Source organism: Schistosoma haematobium, chromosome 6 (assembly GCF_000699445.3).
Source record: "Schistosoma haematobium chromosome 6, whole genome shotgun sequence".
Taxonomy (NCBI): Eukaryota; Metazoa; Platyhelminthes; class Trematoda; order Strigeidida; family Schistosomatidae; genus Schistosoma; species Schistosoma haematobium.
In genome coordinates this window covers 18,416,876-18,432,535 of record NC_067201.1, presented here as the reverse complement: position 1 = coordinate 18,432,535, position 15,660 = coordinate 18,416,876, and the positions used below count along the sequence as shown (strand labels likewise).

General features: G+C 36.1%; 1 protein-coding gene across 1 annotated transcript in view; it reads right to left on the bottom strand.

The window, feature by feature from the left end:
- Positions 1 to 15,174, bottom strand: part of FOXO6 (forkhead box O6) — a 28,475-nt gene extending 13,301 nt beyond the window's left edge. The window contains exons 1-3 of the mRNA XM_051217032.1: positions 14,567 to 15,174; positions 10,535 to 11,599; positions 443 to 1,107 (exon numbers count right to left, since the gene is read on the bottom strand). Of these exons, the coding sequence (XP_051065665.1) occupies positions 443 to 1,107; positions 10,535 to 11,275 (1,406 nt within the window). The 5' untranslated portion in view covers positions 11,276 to 11,599; positions 14,567 to 15,174. The remainder of the gene's footprint in view (positions 1 to 442; positions 1,108 to 10,534; positions 11,600 to 14,566) is intronic.
- Positions 15,175 to 15,660: the final 486 nt, after the last annotated feature.

Here is a 15,660-nt window from a genome sequence, read left to right as displayed (position 1 = left end):
TGAGCAGAAAATCGAACCTGATTTTTTCAATCAGTTTTATTTCTGCTACAAAATTTAAAGGACTGGAGAGATGAGTAAATGAATTCCTCGAGAATAGAAATACCGAACCTTTTGATACAAAAGAAAAAATAGCAAAACCGATTAAATAAAAACCCTTGCCCTGGCTTTAAGTGCTGACCAGTTTACAGCCAGTATAGTACGTTTTAGACAGACATGGGAATTTCCATATCATATACTAAATTCAATACTACTACCTACTACTTATCCTCAGTATTTTTGGGGAAATTTAGTTTACAGTTGCAACAATGAATAGGAGATTTTGATAACACCTATGCAATGAGGAAAATATACAGTTTTTTGCTGTTGTCATCCGCGCTATAATAACTAGAAGTTTTCACGAACAATCATCAAAAAAACAACACATAGCATTGATGACAATTACCATCGACTTGGTGGTTGGTCAGTAGAACATGACAGACCAGAGAATCCAGAGTTGAATATCCCATTGGGAGGATTCGAACTGTATACCTGAGGATTCGATAAATGTGTTAAAGATTTTGCATTCTGCCAGTGAATATTGATACAAGTCGGTATTGAATCATTGTTGTGAGTAGTATTTGCTTGTTGTGAACAATGATAAAAATTCATAGATTTAGTTGCGGTACAAGTGTCAACAGATGGAGATGAAGTCAAACAATTTAGAACATTTGGTTCATTGTAATCCTTACTGCATTCGGTATTTGAACGACTGTCAGTAACTTTAGTAGATGAATAGTTAATATCCACTGGATACTGTAGCTCACAAACAGGTGATAAAGAAGGTTTGGTAATGTCGCTATCGGCTGAAGGCACATGAATGCGATGACCAGGATGACTGGATACGGTTCGGTGAGAAACACCACCACCTGATCGGTTATTTATTTTCCCATAATTGCCAGGTCCGGGTCTCTTTAAATTGGTAGTATCCATAGAACAAGCCCGTCGACGCACATATGGCTTAGCGGCTACGTCTGGATTAATTCTCCAATATGAGGACTTTGTATTGTCTGATGATTTTGGACATTTCGTAAATCGATCATGTAATGACAGGTTGTGACGGATTGAATTCTATCAATAAAAAAAGTGCTTCATTTTTGTATCAGCATATATGTAAATGCCTAAAATATCCTGCTATCTCAAACATAGGAAAAGCAATAATAACACAACATATCATACACTACGATTGAACAAGGAAGAAAAAGAAATAATCAAATCACTGAAAGTAGAGTACAATGTAAGCCTCAGATTTCATTCGTCAATCTCTTATGACTGATTGCTAAAAAAGACTCACCCACTGCTAAATTACTTATACTAATACTAGTACTACTATTCAATCTTAGGAGACATTACTACTCCAAATGAAGTACATGATAAAAACCTATATTTCTTGTGTATGATGTACATTATCATGCTCTCACTTGCCATTATTATTAAGTTCATAATTCTCGGAAGCCGTCCCAACAATTATCCGATGACAAAAGTGAAGTATTTATAATGATATAAAAATCGCATGCACTGTGTTCGAGCGTCGTTGTTCAAATGATTTCTGACACCCAGTGACAACACAATATTAATAATACTGAGGTTCAATATGGTTAGCGTCACTCTCATGAAATTTCGACTCCGGTAGCTTGAACAACATCGCAGCCTCTCTCAGTCCAGCCAGTATTTCTCGATGCTGGAACTGGGTGGAAAACGCGGAGAGGTGACCAGTTTTTGACATGACTCCGTATTATGCATGGAAGGAAGCGGTGTAGAACTACTTCCTGTCGGTCTATTACGACTCCCCAGTTACAATTCAATCGCTTTAAACATGGTCAGATTAGAAGTTAGTGGTGATCCGGCTGTAGTTCTCTTTTACATTCTTCACAACAGTGAGAGGGACTACCTTATCTGAAATAAGTCTTTCTTGGTCGTATTTCTATTTGAACTGTATCTGCGACTACACTATTCTTTTTCATTTTACTTTTTGTTTTTGATTTTACTCCCCCTTCTCTCCTTTATTTCTCAGTGCGATATCTATATTTGTGTAGTGTATACTATTTTTTTGGTGCGTAGTTGTATCAAAATGAACATAATAATCAGAAATAAACAGGATTTTGTAGTAAAATTTCCTCAGCAGTAAGGTTGAGATGTTATACGTTTTATCTAGTTCAATGGTTCAAATCAAAAGAGCACAAACTTTCAAATACGAAGATAGTTCACGAATTGTGATCAGTGTATTAAAGCAATCCATAGCTGATTTCAAATTTATAAAATACACTTTTTCCCCTAATACTTTTATGAATGAACGCTGTAGTTTAATCCTAAGTAAACGAACACTAATTATCAATGATAAATTACTTTTTATGTCAGATAAAAAATTACCTACAAAATAAACTGATACACAATCTGTACAGTTTTATGTTGTATGTAACTCATTCTTTACTTGCTCACTAGTGATTATCCACAAGACCAAAGTATCAAGAGAAAGGTTGATTCGGACTATGATTTCCGATATGTAAATGTGTTGACACAAGCTATTCACCATGTCTAAAACAACAATTTTCCTCAACAAATCGTACACTACATTATCAAATGGGACTTCATAGAAACTTGATGAGGTGGTGTACACTTCAAAAGATGAACAGATTAAACGACAAATGCTTTGGTCAAACAATATAACTGGATATCAAGTAACATACAACTAGACCATCATGTCTTCATATTACTGCATATGCAAGCATCTGGGGATAGAGGGGAAAATAGGCCGTTATACAGGATTTAAAGCATAAAACTAAGACAACTGTAACAACTGCCTACTTCAATTCGAACAACTCTTTGATTTCCGTATTAACGTTCTTATGACATATCGCCGGTATACGCACCCATACTCATTGAACTAAGTATTCCGAAAAATGGCGCTCGAAGACAATTTTCGAAGAAACCCATGAAAACCTGACCAGGACTTGCATTTATAGCACGTAGTTCTTAGGCTACTGTTAGCCTCAGATTTTTCACTGCATGGAGCCATTTTGTAATTGCTGCTCTACGGGTATCTTAGAGACACTACTCTTTTGTCTTCTTTACCATATCCTGGTGATGTTTACCAAGAGTGTGGGCCGCTCACAATGTGGATAAAGATGAGCACAAATTCCTTCATTAGAAAAAAATTGTTGAGAATTAATATATTAAGCTTTTGACTGTACTGATTTATTCTCCATGGTCAAGTTAGCGACCATAATACACACATTCATTAGTTATGCACCCGAAATGAAGTATATTTTGCATATTCTTTCCATAAAAGAAAATGAAAATTGTGATATTTGTTTGAGAAATGAAGGCTCCTTAATCGCCTTTCATTGTTTTATTTATCTGATGTCACAATCCCAATACCCTAATGGGGAGATGTGCTGATCCTTGTGGCATAACATAGCTACAACAACGATACTAGTACATAATTTGAAATTCAAGTTTTTTATTGGTGAGATTGTACATAAATGGACTGAGACAAAACATCATTTTTACAAATAACATGTGTACATTCTCCATGTGGAATTTACAAACGAAACATGTATTGGATTAACAAAAATAGATAAATGGACATAGACATACACACACAACCGTATATATATATATATATATATATATATATATATATATATATATATATATATATGTAAATAACGTGGATGTTAAAGATGTGTAAGGGTAGACAGTATATATGACCTTCAAAAATCAAGGCTAAGAGAGTTGGTCGATGAATACATGAACTAAACGGGACAAAATATGTACTTTTAGATTGTGGTAGAATGGCACGTGGTGACCAGTATCACCAAAGGACAGTAGACTGATCGTATCGATATCAATAAATAAGCAAGACAAGAATTAAAGTAGTACTTAACTGGGTATATGTTGACAGCGCGCAAACTACGGAAATTATGCCGAAGATTTTTAAAAATCCAAACTGACCAATAATGCGAAAATAACAAGATTTAGAAAATCACTACACAGGATATTTTTGCTTTTATTAATTTGTCAAGTATACACTCATATACCTGGCTTGGGAGCACTTTATGTATAGGAATAAATGCTTGTATTCTAGCTACCTGAACCAAAATAAATAGAGAGGAGTTCGGAGCTGCAATTCACTAGTTGTGAACGTGAGATTCTTTGACATGACATGACTACTTCCTTCCATCAAATAGTTAGGTGGAATAATAAAGGGTAGGAATCAAGTTTTAGGAACATGGGAAGTTCAAAAATACACCCAACTTTCCTTAGTTCTGTAGATTGGGCACAAAGATTTTTGAAAACTATAGGAACATGACTGCCAAAAATTAGTTAGTCGGCAGTCGTGAACAAACGAGTAATGATACATTGTTTAATAGGGAGTAATAGTCGGTGATGCCAAACAGTTTATTATAACACCAAACAAAAATTACAACAGGTAAACGTTATGATGACAATAAACAGAAATTTAAGAAGCATGTCTGATATTATTTAGGATGCATTAATGTAATGACATATGAATTCTATTATGTTGACTAATTTCTTAAAAATAAGATGACCAATATTCACAAGAGATAATTGAAGGGAACCGCGGAAGCGACAATAACTGTAAATAGTTGACTTATGAACCAGGTTAATTTATGCCCTCGAATACTCAAGAAAAAAAGAAAACAAAACACGGCATTATCTTACGTTGATCTTGACTATATACAAAAGTGATGGTAAATATGATATCATTAGATTGAATACAAGAAATGTTTAATTTGTTTATTCTGGTTAGTATACTTTAGCAATGTTCTTTTCTACGGTATAGGGATGATGACCCGATGCCCAAACCTACTTTGCAAATGCGTGAGACAGGAAGTAGCCTTGAAAGAACAGGATGAAGACTTGAAACGACAAATGAAAGAATCGCAAGAAAAGCAAATCTGAGGCAACCATATGATATAACAAAGAAACTAACAGGGAAATATTGTAAACCAGAGTGACCGGTCAAGGACAAAGAAGGCAAACTAGTCACTGAGAGTTAAAAACAGTGGAACAGGTGAATACAGTAGTTTGAATAACTCTTGAATAGGTCAGCTACATTGAATCCACAGGACATCGAAACAACACACACAGACCTTCCCACACACATGGTCACCAGACAAATGGAAATTGGGAAAGCAGTAGGACCAGAAAATATATCAGCTGAAGCACCGAAGTCAGACATAAAAGCAACTACAAACATGCTCCACGTTCTAGTAACGGAGATTTGGAAGGAGGCACAAGTGCCGACAGACTGGAAACAAGGATATCTCACCAAAGAAAGGAGATCTGAGCAAATGTGTAAACCACAGTGGCATCACATTACTGTCAGCACCAGGGAACGTTTCCAACAAAGTGTTGTCGAACAGGATGAGAGATTCAGTAGACACCCAACCTCAAGATCAACAGTGTGGATTCCATAGGGGTCAGTCATGCACGGACCACACCGTGACATTACGGATTGTCGTTGAACAATCATTTGAATGGAACTCGTCACTATACATCAACTTCCTTGACTATGACGAAACGTTTGGCAGTTTGGATAGGAGAACCGAATGGAACCTTGTTTGACCCTATGGTGTGAGTAGCTGAGAAAATCGTCAACATCATCCGGAATTTATACGACGGACTACACTGCAAAGTCGTGCATGGAGTACAGCTGACAGAAGTATTCCATGTGAGGACCAGTTTCAGTCGAGACAGATTACTCTGCTCCCTTTGTCTTTCTTCTGGTGGTTGACTGGATTGTGAAGACCTTGACATCTGAGGGGAATCACGGGATACAATGAACAGCTTGCATGCAACTAGACGATTTGGAATTCACAGATCACCTGGCTCTTCTATCCCATACAAACCAACAAATTCAGGTCAAGACAACCAGTGTAGCAACAGCTTGTGCAACGGTGAGCTTCAACATACACAGAAGAAAAGCCAAGATCCTCAAATACAACACAGAGATCACCAACTTAATCACACTTGATGTAGAAACTGTGGAAGAGGTAGAGACTCACGTACCTGGACAGCATCATCGATGAACAAGGAGGATCTGATGCAGACGTAACGGTGAGAATTGGCAAAGTAAGGGCCGTATTACTACAGTTGAAGAACATATGTAACTCGAAACAACTGTCAACCAACATCAAAGTGAGGATCTTCAATACGAACGCCAAGACAGTTCTACTGTACGAAAATGAGACTTTGGGAACTACAACAACCATCATCAAAAAAGTATAGGTATTTCTAAACAATTGTATTCGCAAGACACGCAGTGTTCGTTGACCAGATTCCATCATCAACCTACTATGGGAGAGAACAGGCCAACTTCTAGCTAAAGAAATTTAGGAAAATACGTTCGAGGTGGATAGGAATCACCAAGCTGCATCATGAAGCAAGCGCTAACTTGGAATCCTGAAAGGAAACGGAAAAGAGGAAGACCAAGGAACACATTGGGCCGAGAATCGGAAGCAGACATCAGAAGGGTGAATAGCAACTGGAAACAATTGGAAAAGATTGTCCAGAACAGAATTAGATGGAGAATGGTGTTCGGCGGCCTATGCTCCTATACGAGGTTTAGCAAGAGTATGTAAATATGTAAGTATAAGTAATGTTATTAAGAAATATGGAAAAGACAAGATATACCTGTTACCATAAGGTTTCGCTTATCAAATCTTCAGGACATTAACAACACTACATGGCTTTCCAGATGGATCGGTAGGTTAGGACCAACGATCCAATTGCTGTGTATTTGACAAATAAGCCAACATGCAAAGGGTATTTTATTTAATTGCAATATATTGAATATTGATTTCAACTTGATCCGAGCTTCATATCCTAAGCATAACTGGAGACGTTCCAACATAACCAATAAGATGTTAGCTTTATGATTTTGTTAATTTATCGACTGCCAGTAAAGATTTATCCGCAGTATAACTGATATTAGTTTGACATTAAGACAAATTTTAGGGCTGTATTGGAATAACTATCTACTTCGATCACTTTAAATTCAATTGCATACACACTTAGACAGACCTGTGTAAATCGAATTCGTACCAGGTTTTTGCACAACAACAACAGTTAACTAATCACCTACGATTGTTAGTAATACGTCATTTACTCAGTAATGAAGTCACAGTTTTCGATTAGAGCTGAGATCAGTCAAGAGGTGGTATATGTGAATGTACATCAGCTATAACCGATCATTGGTGCTACGAAATGTTAATCGGTTTGACTGAAAGGTTGTACCGGAATATTCGTTATGCATCGTACTGACTGCTTTAGAACTTTGATATGACATAAACATAGTTGTCATCATAGCTCAAATATTTCAAGATACATGTTAAAAGTGCTTATTTGATGAGTAAGAAATAAGCCTGTTGGTCAATTTTTGATGACATTAAATCATGTTTATTTTCCGTTTTATATTCTGTATGTGAGCACATTCTTTTATTAAATAGGTCTATTCTTCTGTTTAGTGCTTTTACTTTTGATATCAGTTCATTCGGGGGAGACTAGTCAATAATCCAGTCCAGTGAGTGACCATTACTTAGCCAAATCTTATTGTTGTATTGATTTGACGATTACTAACCTATTACTTCATGTTAACAAGCTAAGAATCATTGATTGTCTTAAAAAATTCCTTCATAGCAGATGCTCTTTAGGATAGTCAATAACTATTGGTTGGAATCTAACACTGACATTGAACGGTTTTGGCACTTTAGCAATGTTTGTATTTTTAGAATTATACAAAAATTTACTTTGGATCTTAAGACTGTAGAGGAACGAACCAAGTGATTATCCACTTTACAACTATGTTGGATACAGCATTTGTGCATTCTATAAAATATCTATGTAAATAACATTTCTCAGTAAGATGGAAGAAATGTATGCATACAATCACTTAACTGTAATTGTCCACATATTTTATAGGAATCTATCATTTTTGTATTCATTAGGATGTTCACATACCTAACAAGAGATAAATGAGCATAGAACTTGATCAATAGAATTGTGATTTGCTAACAAGCGATGATCTAACTTAATTGCTTGATACCCTCTCGATCTGAAAACACAGGTGAATCCAAGAGTTAAAACTTACTTTTTGAGAGGGGATGGTGGCATTTTGAGTACAGCCGGACAGACCATATATAAGGTTAGCCTGTCAGGCGTAGAAGCTTGCATTAATGGCAGAACTAGAAAACAGAATGAAACATTGTTTTTTGCTTGCTCTACAGTATCTAAGAGTCAGTAAATTGTTCTCAGCAAGAAAGCATCAAAATCTAATATCACTTATTTACCATTTACAGGTTTGTGTACCTGGGTGTGACTCAAACTGTGAATGCTAGCGATACTACCCGACTTCCGAAATTGAAGTGAGTGGAATATGGTTCGAGTCTTGGACACTGGTTGGAAGCCTCTGGGATGTTGTGCCTGCCACATTTCTTGACGGCGCTAATAACTTGTAAATGATCACTAAAAACAAATACAAGCTGACAAACCTAATTATAACCATATAACCATGTCATCACTAGATGCCATTTTTCGGAAACGAAGTTGTTAAACATCAACTTCAATAACCTCACTAAGTAATCATAGCTTCTAAGAAAACAGTAACTGAAATTTTATTCAAACCATGTTTCACAACAAGTAGAGAACAGTGAATACAATCCGGTAAGCAATAGCAAAGTCATCAAAAATTCCCATGAAGTACTTTGAAAATTTTATAAACTGTACACTACACTGTTTGAGATATATAATTCTTTATTTATTAACTGGTGAATTCGTGTTGCTAAATGAAGATACTCCGCAATACATATCGTAAATATAACATTATGAAAATTAATGTAGATTGAACTAGTGTGAATGTAAAAGTTTCTACTGATTCACTTGGTTTTAATCTCATATCTAACTATAAATCTCCATGTTTAAATTTGCATAAGGGTCTAGCTGTACAGTCAGGTTAAACATATTGGATAAAAATGTGTAGTTATGTTTGGCAAACTACATAAGATTATTGCTAATACTTTCTGGATTGGCAAGAGTGGTATAATCGTAGTTTTGGGCCTTTTGAGTAGCTGATCACCTCAGTATATGCTAAAAAGTAGACAGGATCAGTGAAATATCCCTGAATAATGTTTGGATTACTTTTAAAGGCTCTTTAAAAAAACATAAGCAAAACCAAGATGAAATTTTATTTGAAGGGACTGAAATTAGATGTTTTTTAAGATTTGCATGATAATCATTCAATAAAGGCTAAACAGTCAGACGATTGGCTAATATTTGAGTATATCTGCAACCTAATAAACCTCACATACATACATTATAAGAATACGCGGAAATAAAACGCATAAAAATCTATGATCATTTTATTGTGGGTGGAAAGTCATCCCGCGTAATTAGGGTCTACATGTTTACACTCGAACATTGAAGCTGACTGCACAGAAATCAGTAGGGTAGGAAAAAAAGAGGGACAGGACCATATAAATAAATAAATCCGAAATAATTGCCGTAATGAAATTCCTTCGAAAGACAGGCTAGTGGTAAAGAAGCAGTCAGCGAAAAATCTGATCTCAAAATAACCATGACAGACGTAATATATTGATGGAGCAATAAATGTCTGTTAGCCCTGATCAAATGTTGTGTCTGTAAGACTACCAGTCTAGTAAAAGATAAACAATAATATGTACGTGAGATAGAATGGCAGAACAAAACCAGTCTAGGATATGTGTCCTTAGAACAAAGGTCATTTGGGGAAGAAAATGGTCGTTCGACCTTCTAAATAATAAATTTTAAAATTTAGACGATATTAATTACCCAAACAACAAGAGTAAATTATTAGTAAGCCCTGGTGTAAAATAAGACGATAGTGAAGGTATACTATGTTTACTTGTATGTACATGCAAAGTGAATATATCAGATGGCGACGAAAATTTACTGATTGAAATATTGATATATACTAAGCAAAGAAAACATGAAAATCATCTTGGAAGTTAAGATGAATTTTAGATTTAACAAACTCATTCACCAGGTACTTGGGTGTGAGTTACACTATATAATTAAGGGTTAGATATACTACTTGGTCCCCCAAAATCGAGGTAGTGGGGGATCTGAACCTAGGACTTACTGACCAAGAGTCGAACGGTTTAACCGCTAAGCCACTCCTACTGATATTTTGAATAACATAATACAAAAGGACACAATCACCAGTGCTTAATCGATTTATTTTTGAAAGGGATCGACAATGGAGAAACACAAATTACAGTAACTAATACCCATCGATTAAGAGGTAGGTAATGTGATGCGAATACATTTAGTTGGTGAACTCTAAGGACTGGGTATAATACAGAATCCTCTTGCTGTACTATCAAGTGAAATTAATAAACTGGTGGTAGTATTTGATTCACTACTACCAGAAATTGTTCAAAAGTTTTGAATATAAAAACAGAAACAAGTGTTATATGAAACAAAATATTTTACTCACCTTCCATCCAGCAGAACTTGTTGGATCACTACGCTCCCGAAAATACTCATAATGAGTAATTATGAAGTCATAAATCTGTTGTAGAGTTGCTTGTTTGTCTGGATAAGAACGTATAGCAACTGAAATTAAGTCTGAATACGTCTCAGAACCCCAAGGATTACGCCTTGAAGACTTTTTAACAGGAGTTGTGCTAGTTGGGGCAGATGCACATGCTGAAGAGCCAGATGTAGGCGTATTTCCGACCGGTGTGCCAGATCTTGAAGCGTTTGATGTTGTCATAGCACGTGGACGTAGTAGTGAACATGGATGGATATTTGGTAGCGCAGATGGATCATGAAAGTGAGTTACGTGAGGATTTGTTGAACTTCCGACACACTGCTTTTCTAACCCGTCTGATAAAAGTGCTGATCGAAGAAAACTATCGCATGTGATAGAATTTCCGCTTGATATACCAAGACTTGTAGTGGAATTTAAATAAGAAACAAAACTTGGTGTAGAAAGCTGAATTAGAGTTGAATCAGGTGACATTTTAGGTGAATGAATACTGCCTTGATTACCTTGTTGTAACTGACCGCCTGATGGACTATGCTTTAAAGGCATTGCTTGATCAGGATAAGATCTAATCGTAGAAAGTGATGAAACATCTTTATGCTCATTGGCATTTATAGATGACCCAGAAAGTATGGATAGAGAACAGGGATTAGAAACAAGTGTATCACGACGAATATAAGAAGCGGACATGGAATAGTTGAGGTACAAAAAATTGTAATTTTCTGAACTAAATTTTTTATAAGATCTTCGCCCAGTAGCAACAATAATGATGACCAAAATAAAATGTTTTAATGAAGTTAAATATGAATAAATAAAGGTATAAGACCCAGCTAGTAAGCACAATAAAATGGCGCTTTTAGTAAGTGAGGTAGCAAACGAAAATTGAGTTAAAATACAAGATTTTCGCGTGTATATGAATGTTTAGAAAAATAAATGAAGTTATCGAAAATGTTAGGTGCCACACAAGAAAAATCACAATTATGTGGCCATATGGCGCTTTTACGTAGTAGAAACCTAAACAGAAAAAAAACATATAATACCAGATTATTAAGTCTTAGAAAACAATACAGTGTTAAAGATACATAACTGAATGTTTAAAAGCCTTAGGGAAACATTTAAAATACATAAAGTAGATTTAAAACTGATAACCATGTAAAATAAAATAAAATCCCTGACAATTTGGGAAATATATGCAAATGAATTAGAAGGCCTATTGGCGACCATCTAAATAATAATCGTTTTATTCACTGTATGAAGGTAACCATTAATATCGGTATATTGTGGGTAAACACAAATACCAAAGTGATGTTTTTCATTACCTTAAGATGTTTTTACGTATTCATTCTGTTTTCGAGGTTATCGACTTAGAAAGAAAAAAAGACAGACCAGTGTGCTTTCTTTCCTACGAATTTCCATAGTTGTTGAAATATACAGTTGGAATAACCGATACGTAGTATACTTCCAAACTGTCTGACAGACCAATTAAAAAATCACCTAATTATGTCAACCGCGCAAATCAAGTTTTTTGTTGATTCATAATGACTACATTTGAAATTTCTATGAGCAGTAGAACATGTCAATATACAAAGCCGTGTATTAATTGGAGTGTACAACGCGCTTATCACAAGCGCTACAGTAATCTTATCGGTTTGTAATTGAAAAATGTAGAACTGCGTCGAGCTGAATACGAAATGTTATTCCTGGTCTACTGGAACAATGCCCTAAAGAACGTATTGGAGCTTCCGATGTTCAAACTTTGTGGCAGATAGGACAATGGGCTTTCTTGAGACTCTAGAATCTCGCGCTATCGATGCACGATGCGTCTCCTAAATGCACATACTGGATCCAAGTATGGTCATTTACTTGACCTCGCCTTGCCAGTATAAAGAACCGGTGCGATTCATCTCTCGTGTATTTGGAGTCCCCTCTGCCATTTCTCAAGGCTTTTTCCGTTTGACTGACTGGTTGACGTAGACACAAGGAAATACTGTAAGCAATCAATGGACGATACAATGGAAAACCAGTACACAAATCATTTCAGGAATTTTTGAATAAAACGTATCATTCGTAACCATGAAGATAAGACTAATTACTCCCTATTTTGAGCTGAAGACCAAGAAATATTTGGAAAGAAACTTAGTAACTTACAAACGTGTCTCACTTGTTGTGAAGTGAGTCTACGAGAATATATGGACAAGCATGTACACGAATAAGCGTTCTCTTAGAATAATATGGCACCAACCTGTGTCTGTAACGCAGCATACCTTGGAGAAACGGACGATAACTTATACAATCACACTATAGGTCCTCAATGTAAACTCAACATACTAAACATTGACAATGTTGTATCACTGCGTTGTCATCAGTAGATAAGCGATGCTAAGACTGGTAGTCGTTAACTTTCTAGCACAGCCTTCAGAACTAATAGGAATTAATCTATGAATATGGTCATGCCAAGTGTTAGAAAGCATCAGATGAATTGTTATAAAATACATACTTCTTGTTAAAAGACATTAAGTATAAAACGACTTAGGTGCCTATATCTTTTCCATTTAAATTCCCGTTACCATTAATGTCATCAATAATGAAGGTTTAAGAAAGGCTTTGTACTAGTGCCTTTACTCAATGTAAAGATTGAAGAAATCTGTTAGGCAAACATTTTTTCCATTTTTCAGCACAATCGGACATCTAACAAATACAAAGCGGTGTGACTATTACAGGAATGTGTCGATGCCTTTCAGCTGAAAAGAAAAAAATCAACGACAGCCACCGCCCTCCATAATTAAAACCAAGAAAAGTTGGCAAAATGTGTGGAGATAGCTACAATTAGATGGGCTAGATGGTGGCATGTACTTTGATAAGATAGGATATTTGATGATAGTTTTGGTCTATTACCCGATACATTATAACACACAGTAGGCTAGTTTGCGACACGGATTTACACAAACGAACTGGATTTCATAGTATATGTATTCTTATCAGCATACAGACGTATTTTCACTGTGATTGCCTGAGAGTGAGTCTTAGAACCATTTGAAGGGATGATAGTATGATGTAATATGGCCTAGTAACGCAGCACACCTCTGAATTCAAGATCTATCCTTAAAGTAGCATTAACTGTCAAATTTCGCTATTCTGTATAATACATAGATGGTGGGAATAACAGTGTCACGATAACCATGAACATAGCAAAGTGAACAACAATATCCCCACCAACAATTCTGAAATTGGATAAGTACGCTTAACGTGACTATTTTCTCACTGTAATTGTGTAATTTGATAATGTCTAATAACCTTGAACCCGTTGAGTATCACATTTTTTTCCAAGGATTCACCTTTGTGGGTTTGGCGTAAGCACTAGTTGCCATTTCGTCTTTATAGTATAGTTTGCCGTAAGGGTCATAGGTTGAACCATAGAAAATTGCCAGTCATTTAGTTCATTTAATTCAGCACTATGAATTTGAGCTTAAATACTGCACTATGGAAGAAGACAAAACACTGATGATAGGGTTTGCACAATGCACTCGTCGAGATGGAAACGAAAAACATCAGTTCTTCCTGAAATCCTGCCTTGGAATGGCGCCATCCATTAGAAGAGACCTAAGTACCAATGAACTAGTGACAAGGTTCAAACCTAGGAAGGGATTCATAATATAGAACCAGAGAGAAGCCAAAGCCGAACTTTTGAGACTAGAAGTATAAATTTTCACAAATTTAAGTAGCCCTGAGACAATACATAGGTTGTTGTTAAAAAACCAAGTACCCGGGTTGAGACAGTTATACTAACCCTACAAGGTATCAAAGAAATGGGGATCGTGATTTTTAATGTGAGGAAGCCGATATATATAAGAAGTTAGGGATTTTAACCATTTCATTCCGTGAAACGTAGCACATGGAAAGGATTATGGACAGGTACCTTAGCAAAAAACCCTTTTGTGCAAATTCGGCAATTAAAACGATATAAATTAAACACTGACCTACCCTTAAAAATAATTAACCCAAGATACAGGTCACAACATGGTGAAGGGCATTTTATGACGGAAACAAAGAGCACGGGAGAGCATAATTAGCACCGTTCAAAAGCCCACCAAGAGAGTTTCGCATTTGACAGACCACAACCAAAGAGTTTAATGCTCAATGATAAATTGCATGTTCGCCTCGATTTTCTTCAGTGATTGTCGAAACAGGAGAGGGATAAACAAGCTCAATCTTTTTGTTTTATGGCCTGAAGACTTGTTGATTTTAAGTGAACCTACTGTCTGAAAGTTTATGGTCAATCGATTTGGCGACATTTCAGCATAGCACACGTTAAGCGATTCCTCTCTCCTAGACAGTTAAATTACAAGCGTCATGATTATATCCCACTCTGTACAATGAGGTATATGCTATATCCTAGTGAAGGTTACATCACGAGTAACGTCTGGGACCTATTAATGGACTAATACTATCTATATATTATTATGGTATAAATATTCAGCAACTAGATTATGTATATCTATAACCCCCTTGTTATAAGCTTTATTTTGACCTATACACTATTATTGTACGATTTACTGTTCTTAAGCTATGTTCATTTTATTGATTACTGCCTCCCATGTTCACAGTCACTTTTTAGTTTTATTGTGTGCGGATTGACATGATAATATATTTATGTGACCGATCCAATTTAATTTGTCAGTGTCTCGAAGGAAAGTTGTATTGAACCTTTGTAATGCTGTTCCCCCTGTTGTCCAGTGCTTCTTTAGCTTCAGTTTCATCTTGACCACAACCAGGTGATGTCCACTCCTCTCCTGGTTCTCACGTCCTCATTGACCTTGTGAATTTCTTACTGATACAAATAGAATCATATGGTTCTTGTGGTGTGGTGCGGTGATACCCACGTAACTTATGTATGTGTTTGTGGGGGAGTATTGTGTCACCTGCAACAACTTTATTGAAGGCACATAGATTTGCAAATTTGTCTCCATTCTCATTCCGCTCTCCCAGCCCATATAGACTCATGATATATCCATACGCGGTGTTGTCCATCCCGATTTTGGCGTTTAGCTCTCCCATCAGGATGATCAGGTCCTTTC